The 23,915-nt window shown below is 36.4% G+C and overlaps 1 protein-coding gene across 3 annotated transcripts; it reads left to right on the forward strand.

Moving 5' to 3' along the window:
• The first annotated feature begins 629 nt into the window (after positions 1-629).
• TMEM19 (transmembrane protein 19) lies at positions 630-23,486 on the forward strand. 3 transcript variants are annotated; one of them, XM_062567797.1, is made up of 8 exons: positions 630-783; positions 6,458-6,502; positions 9,759-9,913; positions 16,210-16,323; positions 17,952-18,089; positions 18,412-18,666; positions 19,767-19,976; positions 22,644-23,486. In XM_062567797.1, the coding sequence occupies exons 3-8, from the start codon at positions 9,784-9,786 to the stop codon at positions 22,805-22,807; spliced, it is 1,011 nt and encodes a 336-aa protein (XP_062423781.1). In that variant the 5' UTR covers positions 630-783; positions 6,458-6,502; positions 9,759-9,783; the 3' UTR covers positions 22,808-23,486. The 3 variants fall into 3 exon arrangements, with proteins under 3 accessions (XP_062423781.1, XP_062423777.1, XP_062423789.1); XM_062567793.1 differs by lacking the exons at positions 630-783; positions 6,458-6,502 and adding an exon at positions 9,454-9,524; XM_062567805.1 differs by lacking the exons at positions 630-783; positions 6,458-6,502 and adding an exon at positions 9,454-9,524 and having other exon boundaries at positions 9,759-9,901.
• The last annotated feature ends 429 nt before the right edge of the window (positions 23,487-23,915 follow it).

The raw sequence follows: 23,915 nt of genomic DNA on the forward strand, positions 1-23,915 counted from the left end.
ATTCACTCCTTATTTATGTCTTAAGAATTCTCCTCAAAGTATTTTGTTTGAATTCTTTTTCCTTTCCGCATTTATATTATCCAATGTTTATGTCATCAAGAAAAAACATCTAATGTGGCAAAACTTGGCAGCAACAAGGTAACCTCCTAGAATCCTGTTGTTATAGTGATGTCCTAGACATCTCAAAGCTGAAGTAGGTCAGATCTATGTGGAAAAGCAGAACACCAAGTTTCATTTATTTTTGTTATGGTGATGCTAGTGAATAAATACATCCTCCTTTCACAGATTAAGAATGCATCTAATTTTTTGCAGAGCTAGTCAAAAATGCAGTCTTTGCTGAGTTAAAACCTATGGTACCTTAGAGTGTTTTGTAGAGGGCAGTCTGCAACTTCAGTACCAATTTATGACACTGGGTGGATCTCTGAAGTCAGAAGAACAAGAGAAGAAATGTTTTAAATGACACTGTCTTGGCAGGAGAACAGTGGACTGGACCGCACCCTGTTTGTCAGCTTCTTTCTTGATTTCTTCACTCTTGATTTGCCTCATGGCTGGATGACTTGAAGTGGCATTTTACTGTTTGTGAGTGAAAGAATGCAAATAAATTAATTTATCCAGGCAAAGAAGCAGAATATACAAGTATTTCTTCTGATCAGATACTTCAGTTGTTGAAAACATTGTGAATCTGCAATTCTTTGTCATTGGACTTACACATATTCTGCTTTTGAATTACTTTCTCTGCACCAGGTCTACTGAATCTGAACTGAACAGAAGTCTTGAAAGAAGGTAAGGAGTGTTTCTGTTTAACTTTTGAGTGCACATGATTATAGCCACCTCTTCTAGGTAAATGTGCCTTCCTTACCCTGTAGTTTTGATTTTTCAGGAAATCTTCACATTTTTCACATAATCATCCAGTTTCTAAAGTGTCTTCAGCTCCTTGCCAGTGTTTAAAGTTAGATGTGCAGCTGTTTGCCCCAGAAAAAAGGCCTAAAATGCTGTATTAACAAAACCAGAAGTGTTGTATTTGAATGAGCAAAGTATTGAGTGATACAAAAATTGTGCGTTATTGAAAGCATATCTCCAGAAATCCAGCTTGTTGGCCAGTTTGCTCTTTCATGTGTATGCAAAATGTTGTTAAATCTCTAGTGCATTTAACAAGTGAGTTATATACTCTAATACTTCTCTCCAAATAAATAATATTTATGTGGTTTAACAGTGAACAGTGAACTTTAAACAACTCTAAACAACAATGCAACATACATTTTTTCACATACAGTCTTACAAATGCATATTTACAATCTACTGCAAATCTAAGAATTATGTGACTTTTAACTTGCATTATAAATTTTCCATCTTTATAATAATGCTGCAATATATAAAAGAAAAATATTCTTTAAAAAGATGTCAAATGCCATTCCTGTCTGTACTAGTTTTTTAATAGGCTACTATTAATGCTTAGGGTCTTCTGTGTCCTGAGACTAAGTTAATCCAAAACTTCTAGCATTTATGAAATGCAAATCTGAGTTCAGGTACACTCTTCAGCAGCTAGATAATTCCCTCAAGAACTTTACCTTACAGTTTCTTTCATAGTTATAGAGATAAGCATTGAAACATGATTTTATCATTTATTCTATTACAGAATCCAGATACTCTGGTTAGGGCTCACTCCATGTTTGACAAGCATTTAATAAAGTTTGTGTGTGAAAGAACTGACAGATCATCTCATTTTATGTTTTCTTTATTCAGTCTCCCATGTGGCCCTGAAGAAGACATGCCAGCTTTTGGTAACCTAAAATGTGGAATAAAGTTGCTTGGAAGTTGATTTAAGAGTAATTTTACATGCTTTACTAGATTTTAAATGACGGATTACGAATTTAAACTAAAAATACATGACTTCAAGTTTTGGAAGCTCTTTTTCTGTACTTCACTTGTTAGCCCTGAACTTAGTACGTAGGCAGTAACTTCTATTTTGCCTCTAATCTTAGCTCAATCAACAGTAACAAATACAAATGAGGACCCCATTAAATAATAAATGAAGTGAAGTAATGACTACTTTCTTTCTTCTATCAGAACTACCAGGAACACAGTATTCATGGTATGATTCAGCTGAAATGAATGTACTTATCATTGGAAATACAAATTGTATCCCTTTCATCTGAAATCAGTCCAAACTTTAATGACATATGCAACCAAAGCAATATATACTAGCAGGGACAGTGCCTTAGTCAGCTGTCTCTGACATCTGTCTTCCTTGTTAACCAGTGTGATAGAGGCTGACTTTGTAGCCCATAGCTGTTCCGACTAGTGAGTATTTGAGCAAGATTCTTCCTAGGTTTAAAGGAGATATCTCTACAGGGTAGAGATAACCCATACTTTTTGACCCTCCAGGGTGAAACATCAATATAACAAATAGTTGGACTTGACAGCCTATGTTTCTTTACTAGGAAAAAAAATGTTCAGGAATTTTAGATTCCCCCTCCCCCAGTGGAAAGCTTTGATTTGCTAAAGTCAGAACATAATGGTTTTGATTTTTTTGGGGGGGGAAGCTTCTAAAATCAGGGTGGAATATGGACCAAACTCATAGAACATCCCTTAGATATTCCATAGATCATCCCTTAGGACAGTCAGTAGTCTGATGGCTGGGGCAGTCAGCTAAAAATAGCAAACCCAATTTCAATCCTTGTTCTGCCCACTCCTGTAAAAACTAGTGAAGACCAGTAAACCTTGGTCTTACACATTGCAAAAGATTTCCAAGCCATTAAATCATTTGAAAATGAATGCAAATGACTTTTTTTTTTCTGAAACTGACACACCTCCAGCCAACAAAGTATTTTCAGTTTTACCAAGATATAGCTAGAAGCGCTTTCCAACCTCAGTTCATTTGATATGGCTAACAAAAAGACCAAAAAGAGAGGTTTCTTTGTGCATATTTTTACCTTTTTTCTTCCTATCTGAAGCCACCGTTGTTTTTTATACGTAAAGACTCAGCACAACAATGTCATAGCACCCATCTGCCCTTCCCTTCCTCTGGACTGCATTTCCCAGTATTCTCCCCTTGAAGGATTGCAGTTTACATCCACTCAGATATTCAGGCACCTACTTGCAACTGAAGTCTATGGGAGCTTGGCAAACCTGCAAGAATTGAGACCTAACTCCAATAATCTGGATAACAATATTTTCCCTTAACAGCATATTCTGTATCTAGACTTAGATTGAGTCATTCCTCCTCCCCCAATATCTAACAAGCAATTTTAAACACAGTAAAAATTTATGCATCTTAAATCTTGAGCACTATTTACCAGAAGGTTCTCCTCCCCCATTCTGCTAAGTGCCATGGAGACAAATATGGCATAATTCTTTTGCTAAAATCTTAAGTCTAACAGCCTGATCTACACAGAAAAATCTAAGTGTATGTGCAGAGTTCTATCAGTTCTACATAGTCAGCCTAAACAGCTGAAACTGCTGACTTGAATCATTTGGTAAAACAAGTTACTCCCACGTGCGTTAAGATAGAAATGGAAGGACGTATGTTTTCACAGGCTAAAAATATATGTATCTTAATGATTCTGAATCATTTAAAAGTTATCTAGATCTAAAAGCCAGACATTCCTGTTCCCTTGCTTAGCTATTATTATGTCAACACAGGCTTTGCTCTACATAGCAAGATGATTCAGAACAACAGTGCAGTTTTGCAGTCAGTGCTGTGGTTGTTCTTATTTACCACTGGTCTTCTCTTCCCAAAGCAATTTTGGTTTGCAGGAGCTAATTCCTCTTAGAAGAACCTGACCTGCCAGTTCCCCTCCAAATGTCCTCCAAGCCCTGAGGGTTGTGACACCACACACGGACCACACTGTCCACAGAGATCCGGGAGGCTCTCAAGCAACGGAGATCTCTCAAACACCTGAAGTCATGTTATACTCTACAAAGAGCCAAAAAGAGGCATAGTAAAAAAGGCTTTCATATGAAAGATTTTTACACATGTAATGGCAATATGGGCATCCCTCTTCCAGAGGGTCCTAGAGAAGAGTATGTAGACTATGTTCCTTTCAGAAAGTTTCAAACTACGAGTGTAATAAGAGATTTGCAGTACCAGGTCGGGTTATATCCCATACAAAATAAACTCCCCAGATCAAATATACTGGGGACATGGGAAGCCTGAACACCAACTGCTTTTGAAATATTGATCCTTTCTTATTTCACTGAGTTACTTGCTAAAGTAGACAGAGACATAGTGAAAAGTAGGTACGTGTAATAAATTTCTAGCATTAGAAAAAGACAATTTCCTGGATCATGTGAATATAGAAAGTTAGCCTGGAATATAAAACTGTGTTTAGGCATATCATGCCATAATAAAGTCTACCCAACTGAGGAAATGGGAGAGAGGATCTACCTCCAGAAGTATCTAAGGATCTTTGTCAAGGATCAGATAGTTTCCTCTAATTAGAGGAACTGAAATAAATAGATCGCAGCCATCAACTGTAAGCTTGCAAACAATAAAAAATCCTCACAATATCATTGTTGGTCCAGAAACATTCATTATATTTGTTAGGTAGATGTGTAAAATGAAAGCATAAAAAATCTTCTTTTATTTACAGTTCACAGATCATCAGTGATCAAGTTAGGGAATAGGACTGAACCAGCAAGGCATTTTATCATAAACCAATAGGACTAAGAGGTTGAGAGTCAAATATTTGCAGAAGTTTGCTAAACTGGGATAATAAATTGATAGATTCATGAGGCCTTTCCCTACATCACACCTTCTAATAGTTGTTCCCATTAGTACTCAAATGTGTTCACAGGCTTTACAAAAACCTCAATCCTTGCTCTGAAGTTGGAGATTAAGTTGAGGAGAAGGTGATTCGATCTGGTGAAATTTCAGTATTGGTACAGCATATCCAATATACAAAATGCTTAACTTGAAGTAAAATTCATACTTTTTCAAATGTGGCATGGCCAGTGAAATATAAAATCAAATTTGAAAGACAAAACAGTATTTTGGATGCTCTGAAAAGGTCAAAACTTCTTAGGATCATGAATAAATCTAATTGGGGTAATTATCCTTAGATGAACTGAATCAACACAAAGCTAAAGTCTATCAACAAATATTTAATAATCACTGTTTTTTAAAGCAACAATCTGTGTTCTATTTTGAGCAGTGAGAGAATTTGATATTTATTTTAATCCTCACCATTTGTTGTTTTATAGCTCACAACTCAAATCCTGCTGTGAATCATTTTTGTATAGTGTTATCACTGACATTTTGACTGTCTCAAAAATGTTATGAATTCATCTATATAACAACTTTCGTAGAATAGAAATGATTGCTTTCAATTTGGTCCCAATTTGCACAGGTGACTAATTTTGACTGTTCTACTTGAGACAAATATTCAATGGCAATATTATGCTTTTTCTTCTATTTTCTGCAAAATATCTACTAGCAGCATAAAATTTTACTGTCTTACTATTTTGTATTTTCTACAATAGTGAATACTATTTAAGGGCCTTGCAAGGAGTGATACTTAGAGCAATGTTTCCAGCTTGTTAATCTTATGAATTTAATAGTATGTTGTCTGCAATCAGTTTTTGGTTATTGAAAAAAACAAGAATAACAAAGAAGAATAAAGATGATTAAATTATTATTTTTATAAGTTTCAGGTTATATTATTCAGAATGTACTCTATCAAACACAAAATTCATAAGGCCAACTGATAAAAAGTAGTAATATTCCCTTCAGTAACAAAAAATATATATATTGAAATTCTTGTGGCATGTTACAAGGAAAATAGAAGTTCATGTTCAAGTATGATGTTTTTTGCTATAATAGCTAAGTAAAATGAAGTAGTATAAATTAATGCTCTTAAACCATCAAGATCATCCATGCATTGTTGCCTTTATTGTCGTATTAATTCCAAGACAAACACTACTTCTCTCCAATCCCAACTTGAATAAAATCATCTGTTTAGCTTTTCAAAAAACAGTTGCAGCAGTAGCTGCCTTTATCTTTCCTTTTCTCTACTATAAACAATATTTCTTATCCTGTAAAAAAAAAATTACAGAAGCAGGTAAAATGTATTACTTCATGGTTAGATCAACATTCCTATTAACTTTATAGCACTAAGAAAAAAAAAATAGCATGATGGAAACAGAGCCTTCAGGAATATGAATAGTGTTTTAAGTAGTAAAGAGAAATGCAGAATGCTATGACATACAAAAAAGAGGCAGAAGAGCAAAGCAGAACAGAAAGTCTACTTCTAAGATCTTCTTGAAAACGTGAAAGAATTATATTACTAATCTACTGAATTCTGCTGTCTTTCTAAGAAGAAAATGAATGTGAAGGAATTATTTTTAATTAGTATACTATGTACAGCAACATGCTATTATCCTCAGTTTGTCATGCTGCCTTTACTCATCTCACATTCCTTTCTCCTATTAAATCATCGTATTTATTTCTACTTCCTAGACTCTGTGCTGGTCTTGTTTTGCATCGTACAGATCTAGGTACAAGGTAAGAAAGAACTCTTGATCTAAATACCTGGGCTACTTATATTTTCTTTAACATTTTTTTTTTAGATTTAAACTTGTCAGATTTTTCTTATTTCAAAGATGTAGTTGTATATGAAAATGTAGGGAAAATGCTTTCAGATCCGTTTGTCTCAAGGAATACTTACTTGCAATTCTTTTAAATTATCAAGCTTATCATCAGTGTGAATAAGAATGTGTTTTCTAAAATGTAAGTAAAATTGTTTATTAAATGTTTGCTATAATGTATTAAATATGCATAATACTCTCCTTACTGTTTCAAGATGATATTTTAAGTATGTGAATTCTAAATTCACAATATTCTAAATATTTAGATGGACATTTAAAAACATTTTGTTTTATTTTTGCCCATTAAAAGTGCTGCATTTTTTTTTATTATTTATTTCAGGGCTTAGTAAAAACAAAGGCAACACTTAGAAAAAATAAATTTAAACATAGTACTTGGGCCAATGTTACAAACTGTGGTAGGCTCATTCCTTTTGAAAATGTCGCTACTTCTTTCAGTTTCTGAATGTAGAAAGAAGTCTTCCTTTCATTTACTGATCTAGTTGTAACGTATAATGTGTATTAAGCAAGTTATCGCTTGATCCAGTGTGCAGGAAAATATGTTGGGTTTATATAACTGAAAACACTGGATCAGGGAGAAGCCACGTTTAACAAAAGTCTTGGAGTTGAAGGAGTTAAAGAAAGTTAGAGACAGTTAAAGCCCACATTTATGCAGTAACTGTTACAGTATCTATGATTAGAATCACCTTTGTAACATACAGCACTGAGAGCAATATTCTGTTTTACTTTTCCTGCTAACACGGACTGCAAACAGCAGCAGCGTCTGTGGCTTTATGCCAAGATGCAAAGTCTGTGGATAAGCCAACTTAATAGAATCATATTAAGCAGGTTGCTGTAAATCGAGGGAAAAGTTATTTAGCACATGTATGAGATCTGCAAGGGAAGGCGAAGGGTCCTTGAGAGCTCCCTAAACCTGCCCCCTCTTAGCACCAGTTTGTGTGTTTTTATTAATCACAATCACACGGTTGTACAGTCCCACCATTATCAACCAGGGCTGTATGATTTCTGCAAGAATTTTTGTTCCTCCACCAGAAATTCTAGTATCTTACTATGTCTTAGTTTAGAAAATATAAAAGTAAGCGATAAGTAAAATACAATAAAATAAAATGAAGCAGTTAAGAGCCTGTTCCAAATAATCAATTTATGGGATTTGGTTACAGCTAAAAAAACAGTTGAGCAACCACTCTAAGTAACAGTTGATCTTGTCTGGTTTAAAAGTTTGGTTACCTAGACTTTGGCAAGAGCATCTAAGCTATGTTGTATCAATGTTACCCTTCAAAGGGTGTCCTGTTCTTACAAGGCAACACAACTACTCAGCCTCTGATTTTTAGATTTCAAATCTAGATCTCAGATTGAGGTTTAATGAAAATTATGGAGGTAAGAAGGAGGATGAGATATACCACAGTCAGTTCATGTGTATTAGTATTAATGTTTTTGTGATCTCTACTTCAGAGAAAATTCTAGTATTCCCAGTTTTTATAATCAATAGATGTAGTAGAAGATAAAGCTTGTACAACCTTGTCTGAGGCACATGGCCCAAGAATTTGGGGAGGGAGGGCGGGCTTAGAGCCCATACACTACAAACACGCAAGGGCTTAACTTAACCCTAGGAATGGGCCTACTGTCTTCACCTAAAAAAAGTATGTGTAAATCTCTGCAGAATATTGTCACTACCTTAGACAAAAACTAAAAAAAGAAGCACTAAAAGATAACTGAATTTTTCTTTTAAAACAATACAAAATACATCTAACTTTGTGTTGCAAAAGAATCCAGAATACCACTGGATTGTGGTATACATCGTGTTAGAAACTGCAGATGCTTAATGAAACATAATAGAACATGCCTCAAAGATGAATCAGATGCCAAAACGAGCCAGAAACAGTCTTAAATTCCACAAGGAGATTATCATTTCATACACAAAGATTATACGTTGGAATTTTGAAGTATTTTTTAAGTACTCTCATTCCTCAAAGATTACTAGAGCTTCTATCAAAATATGCCACTTATGATACAGAAAACATCTTTTACTTCACTTTTACCTACTAGTCTCTCACCAAATAAATAAATAAAAGATCTGTTGCTCATCTATGGAAGCAAGCACACCTAAGGCTATTGATGCTCATAAAGCTACTCCTCTGCACAAGTGCAGGTAGATTACAAGTTTTATTTATTATATACTCCATAGAACAAATGTTGAATGCATATACATTAGTTCAAAATTATGTTGTGTGATGCTTAAAATCTTGTTTTATAGATATAGTATTTAGGGCATTTAGCTCCCCTAAAATAAAGAGAGGGTTTTTGAGAAGCGGAGCTTCACCCTTCTCTGCTTTGCTCACAAAGCCTCTTGTATATGGCAGCAGATGCTGCGGAGTCCTTCCAGTAACTTGTATTAGCTTCTTTATTGGTAGTCCAGCGTTTTGCAAGTGTTTTCTGGCATGCCCTCAGGAAAGCTACTAGGGCAGGCTTGGTCTGCTTTCATCGCAGTTTTAGGGAATGTTTCAAGTCTCTCCCTTTCACTGTTAATGAAGAGTTTCAGACCTCACCCAAATACTGGTCTGCATCCCTCGCTACCAAGCGTTATCGCTATTATAATCTTAGAGTGGCGCCATTCTTTGTTTTTATTCCCCGCGGAGGGAAGCACACGGGGCCACGGCCTCACGCGGCGCCCCGCGGTAATGGCGGAGGGGGAGGGCGGCGGCCGGCTGGGGCAGAGCCCGCGCGGGTAGAACCCACGCGCCCGGCCGTTGGCGAGAGCCGCAGCAGGGCGGGCGGTCGCCGTGGAGAGGGAAACTGCGCAGGCGCTGCGAGGCACGGAGGCGTCCCGGGCGGCGGGCGGCGGGCGGGCGGCGCATGCGCGGAGCTGGGGAGCGGGCGGCGGGATGGGCGGCGGTCGCCGCCGCGGAGCGCTGGCGGCGCAGGTTGGTGGTGGGTTCGGGCCGCGCCGCGCCGCGCCGCGGGGCGGGCGGTGTGAGGGCGGCGGTCTCCAGCGGCCCGCACCGCCCCGCAGTCCGCGCGGGGGAAGAAAGGCGGGAAGCGGCGGCCGCTGCCGGCCCGGCTGCGCCGCGCCGCCTCTTGGCGGCCCCCGGCGGCCGTTGTACAGCGGCGTGGCTGACGCTGTGCGCCTTGTGCTTCCTCCCTGCTCCTCCCCGCAGGTGGTCTCCGCCTGACTGACTTCCCATGTCCTATCACCAAGAGGACTTCTTCAAAGAGTACCTCAAAATGATGGCGAATATTGTCATCCTGAGCTTGCTCATATGTATTTCCTTGGCTTTCTGGATCGTGTCCATGACCGCAAGTACGTACTACGGTGAGTTCACGGGCCGGTGAGCGAGCAGGGGCAGGCCGAGAGCCGCCTGCTGCCCGCAGCCCTGCCCGCTCTGGCCCCGGCACTCTGATGGAGATCCACAGCCTGTAAGGGGTGTACACGCAGCCCCTTCCATCACGTTAATACAGCTGAAAACTTGAGTCCTGCTGACAGCAGTTAATAATACCTTCCAAACTTACTTCACCGTTCTCTGCATCTCTGCATGCTCAGAGATCCTGGTGGATTAAAAATGTTGACATCCTGTGTGATTTTTTTTTCTCCCTAAAAGAGAATAGGAGAAAAGCAAAAGTAATAGTGAAAACAAGGAGCAAGCTGATAGAGCTCTTCTGTGGGGAGAGGAGTGACAGCATGTAAAGAGTCCATCAGGTTGTAAAAGTATAATGCAGATGTAAAGTGTTTTTTTAAAAAAAAAAAAGCATATGTAGCCCTTGAACAAGGGTGTGGGGGAAGAATTCCACTGAAGGAAGAAAGAGATGGGGGAAGCCATACAAGGAAAAAGGGATATATACATGAAGTCTCTGATAGGTGTATACAGTCAGCTCTATGTTCAATGCAAGGCAACTCAGGCAGGCTGTGGATTAGTTGTGTGTAGTGGCAGGGACACCTGTGCTGTTTCTTTGGTTGCTTCGATTCAAGGACCATTTTTACAGCAATGCATGAATGCAGCAGTACTGCCTTCAGCATCAGTTTGAGCCTAGAAGCATTTGACTTTCTCCCCAGAACAGGTAGATTGATCCTTAAGGCTTCACCTAATTTCATGGAGAAAGAGCTTCAGTGTTGTTGCAGTTTTTGCTGCTGCTAAGAGTGCATAGGATTGCAGTATGAACATCTCCAAGTGCCTTTACCTGCTGTTAGCTTAGATTCGGAAGAAGCCAGAATGAATATCCCATCAGTATGAGCTAACTCTTGCAGTATCATTTGACTGCCTCTACCACGTGTTCCTCAGTGCTTCAGGTCCTAGGATAGGGTATTAGTTCTGGTAGAGCATTAAATACTTGTTGTCTGAACACTTCTACTTTGCCTTACAATGAGATGCTGCACATTCAGCAAGGATGCAGAAGCAGACGACTATCAGGTGTAGCTAACTTTATTTAGAGCTAGCTGAGCCAAATTTAAACATACTCTTTAGTTTCATTTGTGTGTGTCTGCTCTGTGCTTTCTGTAGGTATAGCTCTTTTCCACTATTTAGTATATTCTAGTCCTTTTTATTCAAAATAATTGAGAATTAACAACCTAGAGTGACAGGGAATGCTGGTATCAGAAGAGTCAGGATAGGGACTGATACAAAGAAAGAGGAGACTGCACACAAATCCTTCTTTTTGTAGAGGAGGGTTAGGGAATAAGAAGGATGTACAACTTGCTGTTCTCCATTTGCCTGAGACTATCTATGTAAAGACTTGAGAAAGGGAAGGAAGCAAAGAGTAGAAACTGATTTAAGGAAGTAGGAGAGAGAGCTGGAATAAATTTAGCTTGCAAAAACAATGAAACTTTCAGTCCTTAACTGTGAATATACTGTCTATATATTTTCATTAATTTACAGTTTATAGCTCATAATAGTGCTTAAGCACCAAACGATGACCAGAATATTGATACAATGGGAACATTAAAGAATTCATAAGAAATCAATTAATGTCTTATATCTCAGTTTTAAGCAATTGAGATTTAGTAGAAATTTAGTGTTGATTCTTAGGTTTTTCTCAAAAGAAGTACAGAAAGGTCAATTTAAAACTAGCCTTAAGAAGATGAAAATTTTGTTTGTTAACCCAAACAACAAAAAAAAAAAAAAAAAAAAAAAAGAAAGAATCTCTTTGTTCTTTGGTACAGCTCACACTTAGCTCACATTTAAGTTTCTATCAAAAACTTGGTTGTTTTGTGTTTAGCAAAACTAGGCTACAGTATTACAGATTTCTTGCTATGCATTCCCAAGTGGTACTTTCTTTTGAATTTTTGAGTAAATCCTTGGCAGTAAGACTTCCTTGCACACCTCCTACAGCACTATGTTTTTTCAGCACACAAATTTACTTTTGCTGAGTGAATCGTTAGTTTGCAATGACAAGTGTTACTGTGAAACAGGTTTGCCCTACTTTGAAATAAGGCGCCTGTATATCGACAGAGTAACAAGCACTGTTGACAAGAATTTTTGTCAAAGATCGTTATGTTCAGCAGCTTTTCATCAAGTCAAGCTGCTGTGCCTGCATAGTCTTTCTTTTACGATATTGAGACTCTAATGCTAGACGTGGGATGTCTTATATTTGTATAACTGACACTTGATAAATAACTTCTCATCAAAAACTGTTGCTTGAAGTCTTGCTGAGATAGTCATCATCATAAAATTTGTATTTGAAAGGCTCACATCAGGTTTAAAAGGGTTGAGAGGCCCAATGTTTTAGAAGGCAACCAGACCACTTTCACCTAATAAACTGGGTTCACTGTCATTTTTCTAGAAGTGAAATTTCATCATAAAACGGTAAGTTGTGTAGTTTAGGATATAATAAATAGCTTGATTCTCTGACTGCTGAGATGAGACTTCTTTAACTGTTGTAGTATTCTAGCAACAGTTCCTTCTTGTACTTTGGATTTCTGCCTTCTATAAGTCGTATAAACTTTGCATGTCTGTGCATGTCAGTGTCTTTTTGCAATGGAATTTGTGTCTTCCAAATTAAAGTCAGAACAAGGTGATAGAATAGAAAGGTTGTATGCGTATTGCTGTAAAAAACAGTGAATTTACTGGATCAATTATATGAAAAATATGTATTTTAACTGGACAGTAATAATGCTTTTATTGAGTTAATAAACTGTTTTATTTCAGTGAGTGTTTTTGAATTCCAAAAGGAAAAAAAAAAACATGCTTAGGACACTGATAATAAATTGTCTCCATGGAAGATAAGTTGCTATGGACACTACTGTTTAGAATGTTGTGGAATATTTTGAATAATGAACTTCAGAGTTTTAGAGTGATGATTTTTAATATTATTTTATTAGTAGTGATATAGTGACAGCTGATTGGGATATTTTCTTGTTCTGCAAGTTGTTTTGTGAACTCAAGTCATAATGACTTGAATGAGTAAGCAGAGAGAGCAAACTGGAAATTCATGAAAGAAGAGGATTTTTACAAGGCAATATAGATATTTTGAGTAGAAAATAACTTGATTTTTTTTAATTCAAATTAGTTTTGATTGAAAAAGTGAACCATTTGTAATTTTGAAAACCAGCATTTTTGTTTTGAAGTTGTCCACATAGTCTCTTCTGGCAGTTTAAGCAATCAAATAAAAATTGCCAATGATGAAGAAGGGTTTTAATTCTGAGTGTTTTCCAAGTCATAAAGTTTTTGGATGCAGCTTGATTTAACAACCTCCTGTAGGGCTCCAGGCCAAGATGTACAAGATGTACACAAGAGGTGTGTGTGCATGCGCAGTTACTAGTAACTGCTCAGAGCAAAGAACAAGAAGTCTAAATTATCTGTGATTATCCGCTAAGCCAAATTTTCTCTAGTTTAGAGAAAAATAGGGGCACAAAACAAGCAGAGCTGCTTGTAGATAACTACAAGGTCACCTGAGGAGATGTCTTTAGATGGCAACTGGACTCTTTAACAGCTTGTATGTCCATGGCTAGCATTTACTTAAGAAATTTAAAATGCATAGTGCAGATTGTTCTTTAGCAAAAATCATGATTTAGTAGGGGTACCATATAGCTTGCTGAAATAAGCTTAATTTTCGGTTCGTTTTCTTTGAGTGTTTGTAATACTAGCCTCTTTATTGATGAAGATTTAAGATTACTAAAGTTACAAAAACATCCATTGTAAAAATAATAGCTGTGGATCAGAAGTTTCCGAGGCATGTAAATTCTCACTGTTGAGGAGGTGTGCAAGAGCTTGGCTGCCATGGATAATAGTGATCAATTGGTGATGAAAGAAGAGATAGTGAGGAGAATAATAGAAATTATTGAGACAAATATATGTTTTATGCCACAGCTGTCTATAATACATTGCATGACTGAAGAGATCAACAGCCTGTTTCAGTACAGGCAGGTGGTCAGGTGGCAGGGAATTATCCATCCAGGTTACTTAATATAATCCCCCCCTTTTTTTTTTTTTTTGAATCAGATATCGTTTATTGGCTGTCAAAAATCAATAGATTTTTCAGCACAGAAGAAAATCTCAGTATTTTATTTATAATTTGGAAATTGCTGGTGTCTCCCCACTATAGGTACTGCATGTACTTGTGCTCATCCTATCTCAACATGTACATAGCAGAATTAGAAAGACATGGTGCAGGCAGTAAGGATAATCACAGCAGGTAACAGCATCCATTTGAAGATGACTTAAATACCTTTAGATAAGATATTTCATCATGGAAAGAGGACATCTGTAAAGGTCATAAATGGCAGGGAGAAGATGAATAGGAAATGATCGTTCAGTTGCTCATAAAATTTAGTAGATGTCCGATGAAACTTGCTGCAGGATCTTTGGATTTTAGTTTTTTTCCTGAAGGGTCTTTTTCAGTGCATCTAAAATCAGAATTCAATTCTGAAAGTAGTTGTGGAGAATAGCACTATATATAGTTTTTAAAAGGGATTAGGCATTTTATGGCAGCTCTGGAAATGAGAAAATAAAACCGGCAATATCAGTCTCTGTATCTGTTTCTTTTATTCTTTCCTTTAGCATGTGGAGCTGGCCACTGCTGGATGGGATTCCAAGCAAGGCAGATTTTGACTTGACCTGGTTTGATAGTTCTTGTTTTCAACCAGGTATATAACGTGTAAACAAAACATTTTGAATGCCAGTAAAGTTTCTTTTTTTAAAACTGCAAAAGAACATCTAAACATTCTTTCTAGTGCAAACACTCATTAGTAAAATACATTGGTTTAGAGAAAGCAAGAATTTGGAAGACTACAAAATACGTACTTTGTAAGATTTAGCTTAGGAGTATAGTTAAATGCTTTTCCTCCTTCAGTTTTCAATTTTCAATATGAACAGTGGTAGGAAAAGTGGAGCTTGGTGAATTAGTGAGGCTAGTCAGTAATTGACTTGATGAGGCTAAGATTCTGTGGTAGTCTGATCATTCTTCGTAGTTCTGCAGAAGGACAGTCAGTGTATTAAATCAGCATCAGCACAGAATTACATATGAACTGCAGGACTAACTGATAGTTTTATTACATGACATCAAGTATCACTGCAGCTGAATGAAGCGCTTAAATATTTTAGATATCATGTAACATTTCCAAAGTAGAATAAAAAAGGATATAGTCTTAATATCAAAACTGTAGAAACATAAGCCATTAGCCAGCTCGTATACATGAGGATGTTTTCTCTCTGTGTAGAAATGAAAGTGCTTCTGAAGTCTATTGTCAACCAAGTAGAAGCAGTCATATTAACGTAGTGTTAAAATTCTAATTGATTGCATAGATAACTAAGTGACAACATTAGGCACATTCTAGGAGTAAATCAGAATATGTACGCTCTGCAAAAAGGGATGAAATATCTTGCCTGCTTTTAGTAGCCAAGAGCTATCAAGCTAAAGCTTTTGATAAATAAGAATGACCTTTCCTATAAACCTACTGTTTAGAGTGGCCTGAAAAACAATGTGAAGCTTCCAATATATTGTTCTGATTTTTATTACATTAGAGAAAAGTGCCCAAAAGCACTAGTGACTGAGGATAATGATCATTCTCTTTATTGTTCATGCCTTTAGTGAAACTTCATCGAAAATCAATTATTATAACAATACACTGTTCTAATCTGTTCATAGAGTTATCAGAGAATTAGTCATAACATTGTCTATGATGGAAGTTATTGCTTTTATTTAAATTTTACTTGCTGTCTCTTCATATGCTAGGAATGCTAATGTTTTGTTAACTGGTATTTTGGTTTGAATTTTATTCGTATTTTGAACTGAATTATTTCTATATAACTTAGAATGTTTATATGTTTACTGTAATTTGTGTTCTATCTGAATCAGGTTTCAGCTGATCTTTATAAATGTTAATTTTCAGAGCTCATAAATCCATTTCAGAATGAAAAAAAATCAGTCCTCATTTCTTGATGCATTTGCTATTTTTTAATAAATTAATTTTAGTATATTTTTTGTTGTACAGAAGCTCAGCAATAGAAAAATTGAGTAGATATTTCTATATTCTGTTCATATACATAATTCTCTTTGAAGGGTAAAAAGATTTAACTTGTATTAAGATCAGATTTTAAATGCATATGAGAAGATAATTACTTTTCAGACGAAAAGGCATATAAGGATGATCTATAACCATGTAATTTAATTTACCAGGCACTTTGCGACCCATTTCTCCGTGGCGCTGGCTTTTTTCGGTCTTGGTTCCGCTGGTGATTGTTATACAGGGTTTTAAGAAGAAGAGTCTTGATCACAGTGGTGCTTTGGGAGGTATGTTTTTTCCTGAAACTATTAAATTAAATACTAAATGAACTAAATTAAGGTCCTTTTAAATGTATATAATATTCCTTTAAGACTTTCCTAGATAGACCTATGATAACAAAAATGTAAGTGTAAATATTCATATCTTGAATTCATACTTATTTTTCTTACACCTATTTAAATAGTCAAGTTAGTTTGTGCCACTATTCGTGATTCATTTGATTAATATTGTCATTAGATGTATATAATTCTGGAAGATTGTTTTAAACTTCAGTACAATATTAATTTAAAGCTGCATGTTTTAGTTGGTAAAATGATTTACAGATATGATAAACAGACACGAGGTAATATATAATTTGGACACCACAGTATCATGTATCTTTTGGGGGAAACTGCCTGTAACTGTTTTGTTTTGTTTTCACGTATCTAGAGATAATGGAGTGAAAAAGGCAGTGGTAAAGAAATACCATAAAATTGAGGCATGTCAGCAACCTACCTGCCTGGTAGGAAACTAGTAAAGATAATATGGTTCTCCTCTTTGTAAATACAAACAGTTTTCAGATGTTTTGTGCTAACCCCAAATAAGAAGGAAATTAAATTTGTACTCCACTCTAGGCAGATGACTGTTTCAAGAAAGTTTTTCTTGACCAGATGACCCCCTCCCCCTCAAGGTAGTGTACAGTAGTGTTCATTAAATTCTGATGAAAAACTTCCGCATGAGGTTTGTTTCATACAGTGGTATGAATTGATAGTCAGTGGAAAGAAACAGAACCTCAAATCTTTTCCTCTCATCTTGCAAATCTTTTCTTTTGTCTGTGAGTTAAGAGGCAGTAGGTTACTGATTAGAAACCATCTTTGCTTTCCTGCTCCACTTTTACCTGTTGTTATTAGTTCTGTTAGCTCATATTGGCATTTAGTTGAAGTGCTGCCAATTTTCTTTCAGTCCTTAAGAATTGTAATATCATTGTGGGCGGTGAGAATTGGACCTCCCTGCCAAAAGTGTGCAGTGAGAGTTGGACCTCCCTGCCAGAAATGTGGAGGAGGGAGTAAGGAAGAAGCTCATGTAGAAGCTCAAATACTTAAGAAAACTACACAAAGAAAAAGATGGCAAAAGGAATGAGAAACACAAAAGTGAAGAACTGAAGGGAGAAGCAGCAGCCATTAAGATTCAGAGGAGGTTTAAGCCAACTGTCTTAAGGAGACCCTGAGTGGGGGAATTGATCCCCAAACTGAAGTTAAATTTGCTGATAGAGCTACAGCCACAGCTGTATGCTCGCTTCACATACAAACAATAAAATTCTTCAGGCAGGCAGCTTTTTCTTATCGCTCTGCCTTTTGTTTTTGTACAGCATTTCTGATTCTTGGCAGTACTAGAGAAAGTTTGCAGAAAAAAAAAAAAGCTTTAGCACTAGATAAAATTTAAGAGAAAATGTTAAAGGTAACTTTTTTCAGTCAGAATGTCTCTGAAATTCTCATAAGGGTTTTGGGGCACTTCATCAATCCCTTTATGCATGATTATCTTCTATATTTATCATGTAGATACTATTGTTCATATTTAAGAGTTTAAAAACACTTCCATTGCTCTGCAAAGTAATAGGTACATGAAGTCGCATTATATACTTTTTCTTTTTTTGTAGGATTGGTGGTTGGATTTATCCTTACAGTTGCAAATTACAGTTTCTTCACTGCTTTGTGTGTATTTTTTATTACTTCTTCAAAACTTACTAAATGGAAAAAAGATATGAAGAAGCAAATTGATTCAGAATACAAAGAAGGTAAGCCCTAACAATAATTCCTTCAGATCCTCTGTGAAGAAAAAACGCTTCCTATTCCCCTTCGTTTCGAAGGGTCAGACAAGGTGTCACATCCAGAATAAGGAACACTGTTATTTCCCGAACTTCCATATCATGAATTGTTAATAAGCTACTTGGCTTTTTTATCTGGTTTGTTTGATAAACAAACTGTTAACTAGGTGGTTTTTTGAATGTATGTCTCTTTCTTAATTAATTTCAGGGACTTTCTTTTGCTTTTGCCTTATGCTGTTCTATGTCAAAGTGTTTTGCTTGAAAATACTAAATTTGGGTTTTGTTACTTCAGGTGGACAAAGGAATTGGGTGCAAGTGTTCTGTAATGGCGGTGTTCCTACTGAGCTGGCCATCTTATATATGATAGAGAACGGACCAGGTGAAATTCCGATAGACTTCTCCAGGCAATACACAGCCTCGTGGATGTGCTTATCCCTTTTAGGAGCATTGGCATGCTCTGCTGGCGATACATGGGCTTCAGAGATAGGTACTGTAATGAGTAAAAGCAAGCCGAGGTTGATAACAACCTGGGAAAAGGTTCCAGCAGGTGAGGTATTTTCCATCTTACATATTCCTGTCTTAATATTTTGCTGATTTGTTTTGAGCTATGCATCCAACTTAAAGTTCCAAAAAAGCCCCCCAAAAATAAATACCAAATTTCTGGGATTAGAAAATTTTGATAGGAATTTATTCCCTGAAATTGCATTTACTCAGCTGTGGTTTTGCTGCTATCTCGTTTGTGATATACACAAATACATAGCATGCTGTGAGCTACAATCCTTCTTGGTGAATTCTGAGAATCCTTGTTTCTGTTACTGCTGAAGTGTTTATATTGCTGCTGATGCATAGAATACAAGCTGCCATCTGAATTTTTTAGTCATTAAAATTTTAATCAGTAGAAGAATATTATAAAGTACATGTAGACACTACAGAAAATTCACTTCTTAACCAAATAGCTGATTTGTTTTAGTATCTTAACAAGGGTGGGTAGACTAACCTTCCCTCTGTGGAACCTTGTCTCCACGGCGGGTGACATTGCTGACTGGTGTGTGTGTTTTGAGTTTTTTCCAGTATGTTGATCGGAGTTTTAGATCTTGTGGGGCAAGATTTAAAAGGGGAGCCTTTTTTTCCTTTATAAGTAGTAGTCAAATTTCTTTTCAGTAAGTTGTCAGATATCTTCCTTTCTTTGGATTTTGGTCTTTCTTTTAAATGTGTTTTTGATGAAATATATCTTGGTAGACCTCTTCTGAAAGAGGTATTGTTTTAATAGTATACACACCTGGAACTCTCTATATATTGGAACAAATGTATTTTTTTATTTCCTCCAAATGTAGAGTAGTTAGATACAAGGTGACACTGAAAGACTAGCTATCACATGTTGTTTAATTTATTTCTGGTGTATATTTCTAGATAACTAGCCTTAGAGACAACGGAAGTAATAGTAATACATAGGCTGTAATGGTGCAGGTTAAGCTTCTTGGCAGTGTAATGTGAATTGTAAATTAAAGCTATGATAAAAGTTTTGCAGGTAAATGGGGGGAAGATGACTGTCAACACAGTTCTGTTTTCATATAAAACAATTGAACAAATGTAAGTCTTTTTAATGGAAAAGACGTTTGTAAATTAACTTGATTGTGTTTGACTTAGGTACTAATGGAGGAATTACTTTAGTGGGCTTGTTCTCAAGTTTACTTGGTGGCATGGTGGTAGGTGCAGCCTACTTCATAACACAGCTCCTTTTTGTGAGTGATCTGGATATGTCTGCTCCACAATGGCCAATTATTGTGTTTGGTGCAGCAGCTGGCTTACTAGGATCAATTGTTGATTCATATTTGGGAGCAACAATGCAATACAGTGGTAAGATTCTTCTTTGTTTTTTTCCTTCCCCCCCCCCCCCCCCCCCCCTTTGCTAATGTAACCAAAAATTTGACTTAAAGGGCTGAGGAGATGATTTTTAAATAGAAAAAATAAAGAAATAGACAGAGGCCAAAGTAATGGATATGATGATGAAAACAAGAGCAAGGGCAGTTGGTGCTTTATTTGTATCTTCCATCCTCTTCTTTTAGCACACTTTGATTTCAGTACATTTTTTTATCTTACATTATTGTCTTATGTATGATTAAAAGAGGCTAGAGATCTCCAACACATTCAAAGAATCATAGACAGTTGAGGTTGGAAGGGGCCTCTGGAGATCATCTAGTCGAACCCTCCTGCTCAAGCAGGGTCACCTACAGCCTGTAGCCCAGGCCCCTCTCCAGGCAACTTTTGAGTAGGATGGAGACTCCACAGCCTTTCTGGGTAGCGTATTCCAGTGCTCAGTTGCCTTGACAATAAAAAAGTTTTTCCTTATATTCAGCTGGAACTTCCTCTATTTCAGTTTGTGCATGTGGCCTTTCATTCTGTTATTGGGCTCCATCCTTTTTACACTCTCCCTTCAGATATTTATATGCACAAATAAGATCCCCTCTCAGTTATCTTGGAAGAAAGCATTGCTGCCTTCTTCTTTACTATATACCTAATTATGATAACCTAAGAGGAAATGTCAACTTAATGTTATTCATTCCCTCCAACAGGCTTGCTACTGCAGAATTTCTAACTGTGAAGAGTTAGTGATAGTCTCAGCTTTAGGAATTAAAATAGAAGAGCCTCAAGTAAATGTGCACAGTATTTTACATTCTGTTACTGCACTGCTTGCTAGAGTAGTTTCCTTAAGTTAAACTTACCACAAACTAGCTCTGTCATTGTTGTCCACTTTCTTCGAAAGATTACTGACTGGCTTGATTTCAGTATTTATTTGGCATTGTAGAATTCTTAAATATATTATTTCTGTACTAAAGAGGAAGCAATTAAGTACTCAGACACTATTTCATTGCCTTAATCAGACAGACACGTTAAGAGTGCATTAATGCAGGTCTGCATTTAATCTGTAACTGTTTCTTCACTTCGGATACTTTTCCATGTTCAGTAACTATTTTACTTGCTGTAGCAGGGACAGCATGCAAATTCCACAATTTACTTCCCAGCGGTACTCACAAGCTTCACAAGAAAGTTTCCAATCTCTGTTGCAGCATCTTGAAGAGCAATAAATAAAGAGACAATAGATAATAAATGTGGAATTATTTTTATTACATCCTTTTTGAAAACATTATGCTACCATTGCCTGTCCCCTCTATCAGCATTTTTTGCTGGTGGTAATCCAAATAGATTTAGATTATGTGATAGGCTGTGATACCCACTACTTCTAAGAGAAATTCCTTCCCTGCTGACATATATATTAAGTAAAACTTTGTTTGAGTAGTTTTGCAGAATTAGAGCTCAGTTCTCCTATGTTATCCATTGGAAATTATGTTCATTCTGTGAAAAATAAAGCTAATGGAAAGACTTCCTGTTACCCTTCATGTCTCTGCTCTGAATCTATGTTTTATCTTCATTTGAGTTATATATTTATAAAACGTTATTCCCTGTTTTTCTCTCAAGAAAGCTTCCTAAAACCTAGTAAGTGTTAAGAGTTAAACTATCAGGATTTGACAATTGACTTTTTTGTAGCCCTTTTCCATTAGTCAAAGCTAGATTTAAATATATGATTTAAAGGTAACAGTAACAGCAGCTATTACTTGCAAAGCAGATTTTTCTTTCCTAAGTTTTCTCTGACATACCTTTTTTGCTTGTTTTGTAATAAAGCAGCAGCTCATAATGAATTATTAATTTTGTGGGTATTAGCAGATACTCCAATCTATAGAGAAATACAGGGCTAATATAAAAAGTGATGATCTGTTTCAGAAGGTTTTCTCATGCCAGCATTAAACGTGTATATTCACACACCCAGGTAATACTTCATGTATAGTGACTTGCCATTACAATTTTATACTTTCATCAGCAAATGGAATGGTCAATTTGGACAAAAAAACAGTATAGCTGTGTGTATACAATAACAGCTAATGAAACACAATGCTGGAATATTGCTAGCACAGAGCAGGAAATACCTAAGTGATAGGAAAAAATCCATGTGGCTGATAGTATAAATTAATTAGAGATGTTAAATTCAGCTTCTATAAGGAGCTTTTTTACTGTCAGATCAAGTAATTTGTTTCTGTTATTTAACTTCAAAAATACATTCATCTTTTTGACAGGAGTGTTGCCAATCAGTTGTCTCTGTTCTGTTCAAAACAGTATCGTTTGTTTTAGAGTGGCTCTTCGAATAGCTTTTTCTTCTTCTAATTTAGCTCATGTTTCATACCTTTCCTCATTATGGAACTATGCAAAGAGAGAGGCAGGCCTGATAGAACTGTAACTTTTCAAAAGAAGTAACTTCTAATGTAAAGTATACCATTTATATTCCATTCTTTGAAGATACTGAATTAAAACATAATCTAGCTAATTGAGTCAGTAGCTTTTCTTACAGATATTTAACATCATAATTTTAAACTAAAGAATTTAGAAAGTTGCATACACCTGTTTCACCTGTGTATTAAATTTCCTTTCCACTTGGTTAGCTTTGTAAATGGAAGTATTATCTTCTTCTAGGTTTTGACAAGAATATTGGCATGGTTGTCAACCACCAAACAAAAGACTCCAAGCACATATCTGGAAAACCTATATTAGACAACAATGCAGTGAATCTTTTTTCTTCTGTGATCATTGCTTTGGTGCTTCCGGGTGTGGCATGGGGTTTCTGGCCAAGAAGTTGAAGAGGTTGAAGGTTTTTGTGTATGTGATTCAGTGATGCTCAGCCTTAATCAAAGACTCCTTAGAGTGCTCTTTGGATGCTCTTGAGGAGAGGAGTCTGCAACCTTCAGAGCCAAAGGACTTTCCATCACAACTTCTTTAGGCTGTAAGCTTCGTATGGCAGTTGCCATCTGTCAGGGCCAAGAAGGGATTTTGTCAATATGCTCTTGCAGCTCTTCAAGTGGATGTCGATCACTGCCGAGTGAGGTGGAGCACTTCATTTATCCTCGTGGTGCTGAAGTCAGCTTACATACTTCCTACAGTCCACAGAATCTGGAAGAGCAAGAAACTGGAATTAGAGGCTTAATCTGTATCTACCAGTATGATGGACTATTGTGGCTACTGTCCAAGTCTGGCACAAAGTACTCTACAACTTTAGATTGACATTGGTAACATAGGTGAAATCAATGAGTTCTGGTTTAGTATTTCCCATGATCTCTAGGATGTAAGATTTCACGGAATTATTTTGAAAACTTAATTATATATATGTATTTGAAGCATAAGATTCAATTTAAAATAAAAACAAAAGTTTTGCCAGTAAGAATAGATGTATCCTTGTTTTATACAAATCTTTAAAATTCTTCAAATCTTTAGAATTTCCAAATAAAAAATATTTATAAGGGTTGTTAGCATTGTTGTAATGTGGTACTTATTAAATTATCTAAAATATAAGAGTTTACTTATTTTTTCCTCAGAAATATGAATGTCGTTTCTGTAATATTTAGCTTATTGACCAAACTATTCTCTGTGGGTTCTTTCTCAGTGGTGTTTCCATTTTATTTGGGGTTGCTTTTCAGTGATGATAGTCTCAATCAAAGAAGCTACAAAGGTTATCTTTATAGTGAATGGGGAAAGTCTCATCTACAAAGCATTTCAAAATGGGAATTGAAGTTTTTAGTGCTTAAACTGCTATATTAGATGAGTCCATTTTTTACCATTAATTATAGAAAATATGGAAGTGACTTAGCACAGATTGTACTGAAAACTTAGGAATACTCTCTTAATAACCTCTCACTGGAGACATTCAGAAGGTAGGGCCTGTACAGTTAACTTAGAAAAAACTTTTTTTTT

Source organism: Rhea pennata, chromosome 1 (assembly GCF_028389875.1).
Source record: "Rhea pennata isolate bPtePen1 chromosome 1, bPtePen1.pri, whole genome shotgun sequence".
NCBI lineage: Eukaryota > Metazoa > Chordata > Aves > Rheiformes > Rheidae > Rhea > Rhea pennata.

Excerpts from the sequence above, each read along its gene's own strand:
- TMEM19 (XM_062567797.1), top strand. The coding sequence starts at position 9,784 with ATGTCCTATCACCAAGAGGACTTCTTCAAAGAGTACCTCAAAATGATG. Across the intron at positions 16,324-17,951 it reads TCACAGTGGTGCTTTGGGAG|GATTGGTGGTTGGATTTATC; the intron begins GTATGTTTTTTC and ends CTTTTTTTGTAG. Across the intron at positions 18,090-18,411 it reads TGATTCAGAATACAAAGAAG|GTGGACAAAGGAATTGGGTG; the intron begins GTAAGCCCTAAC and ends TTGTTACTTCAG.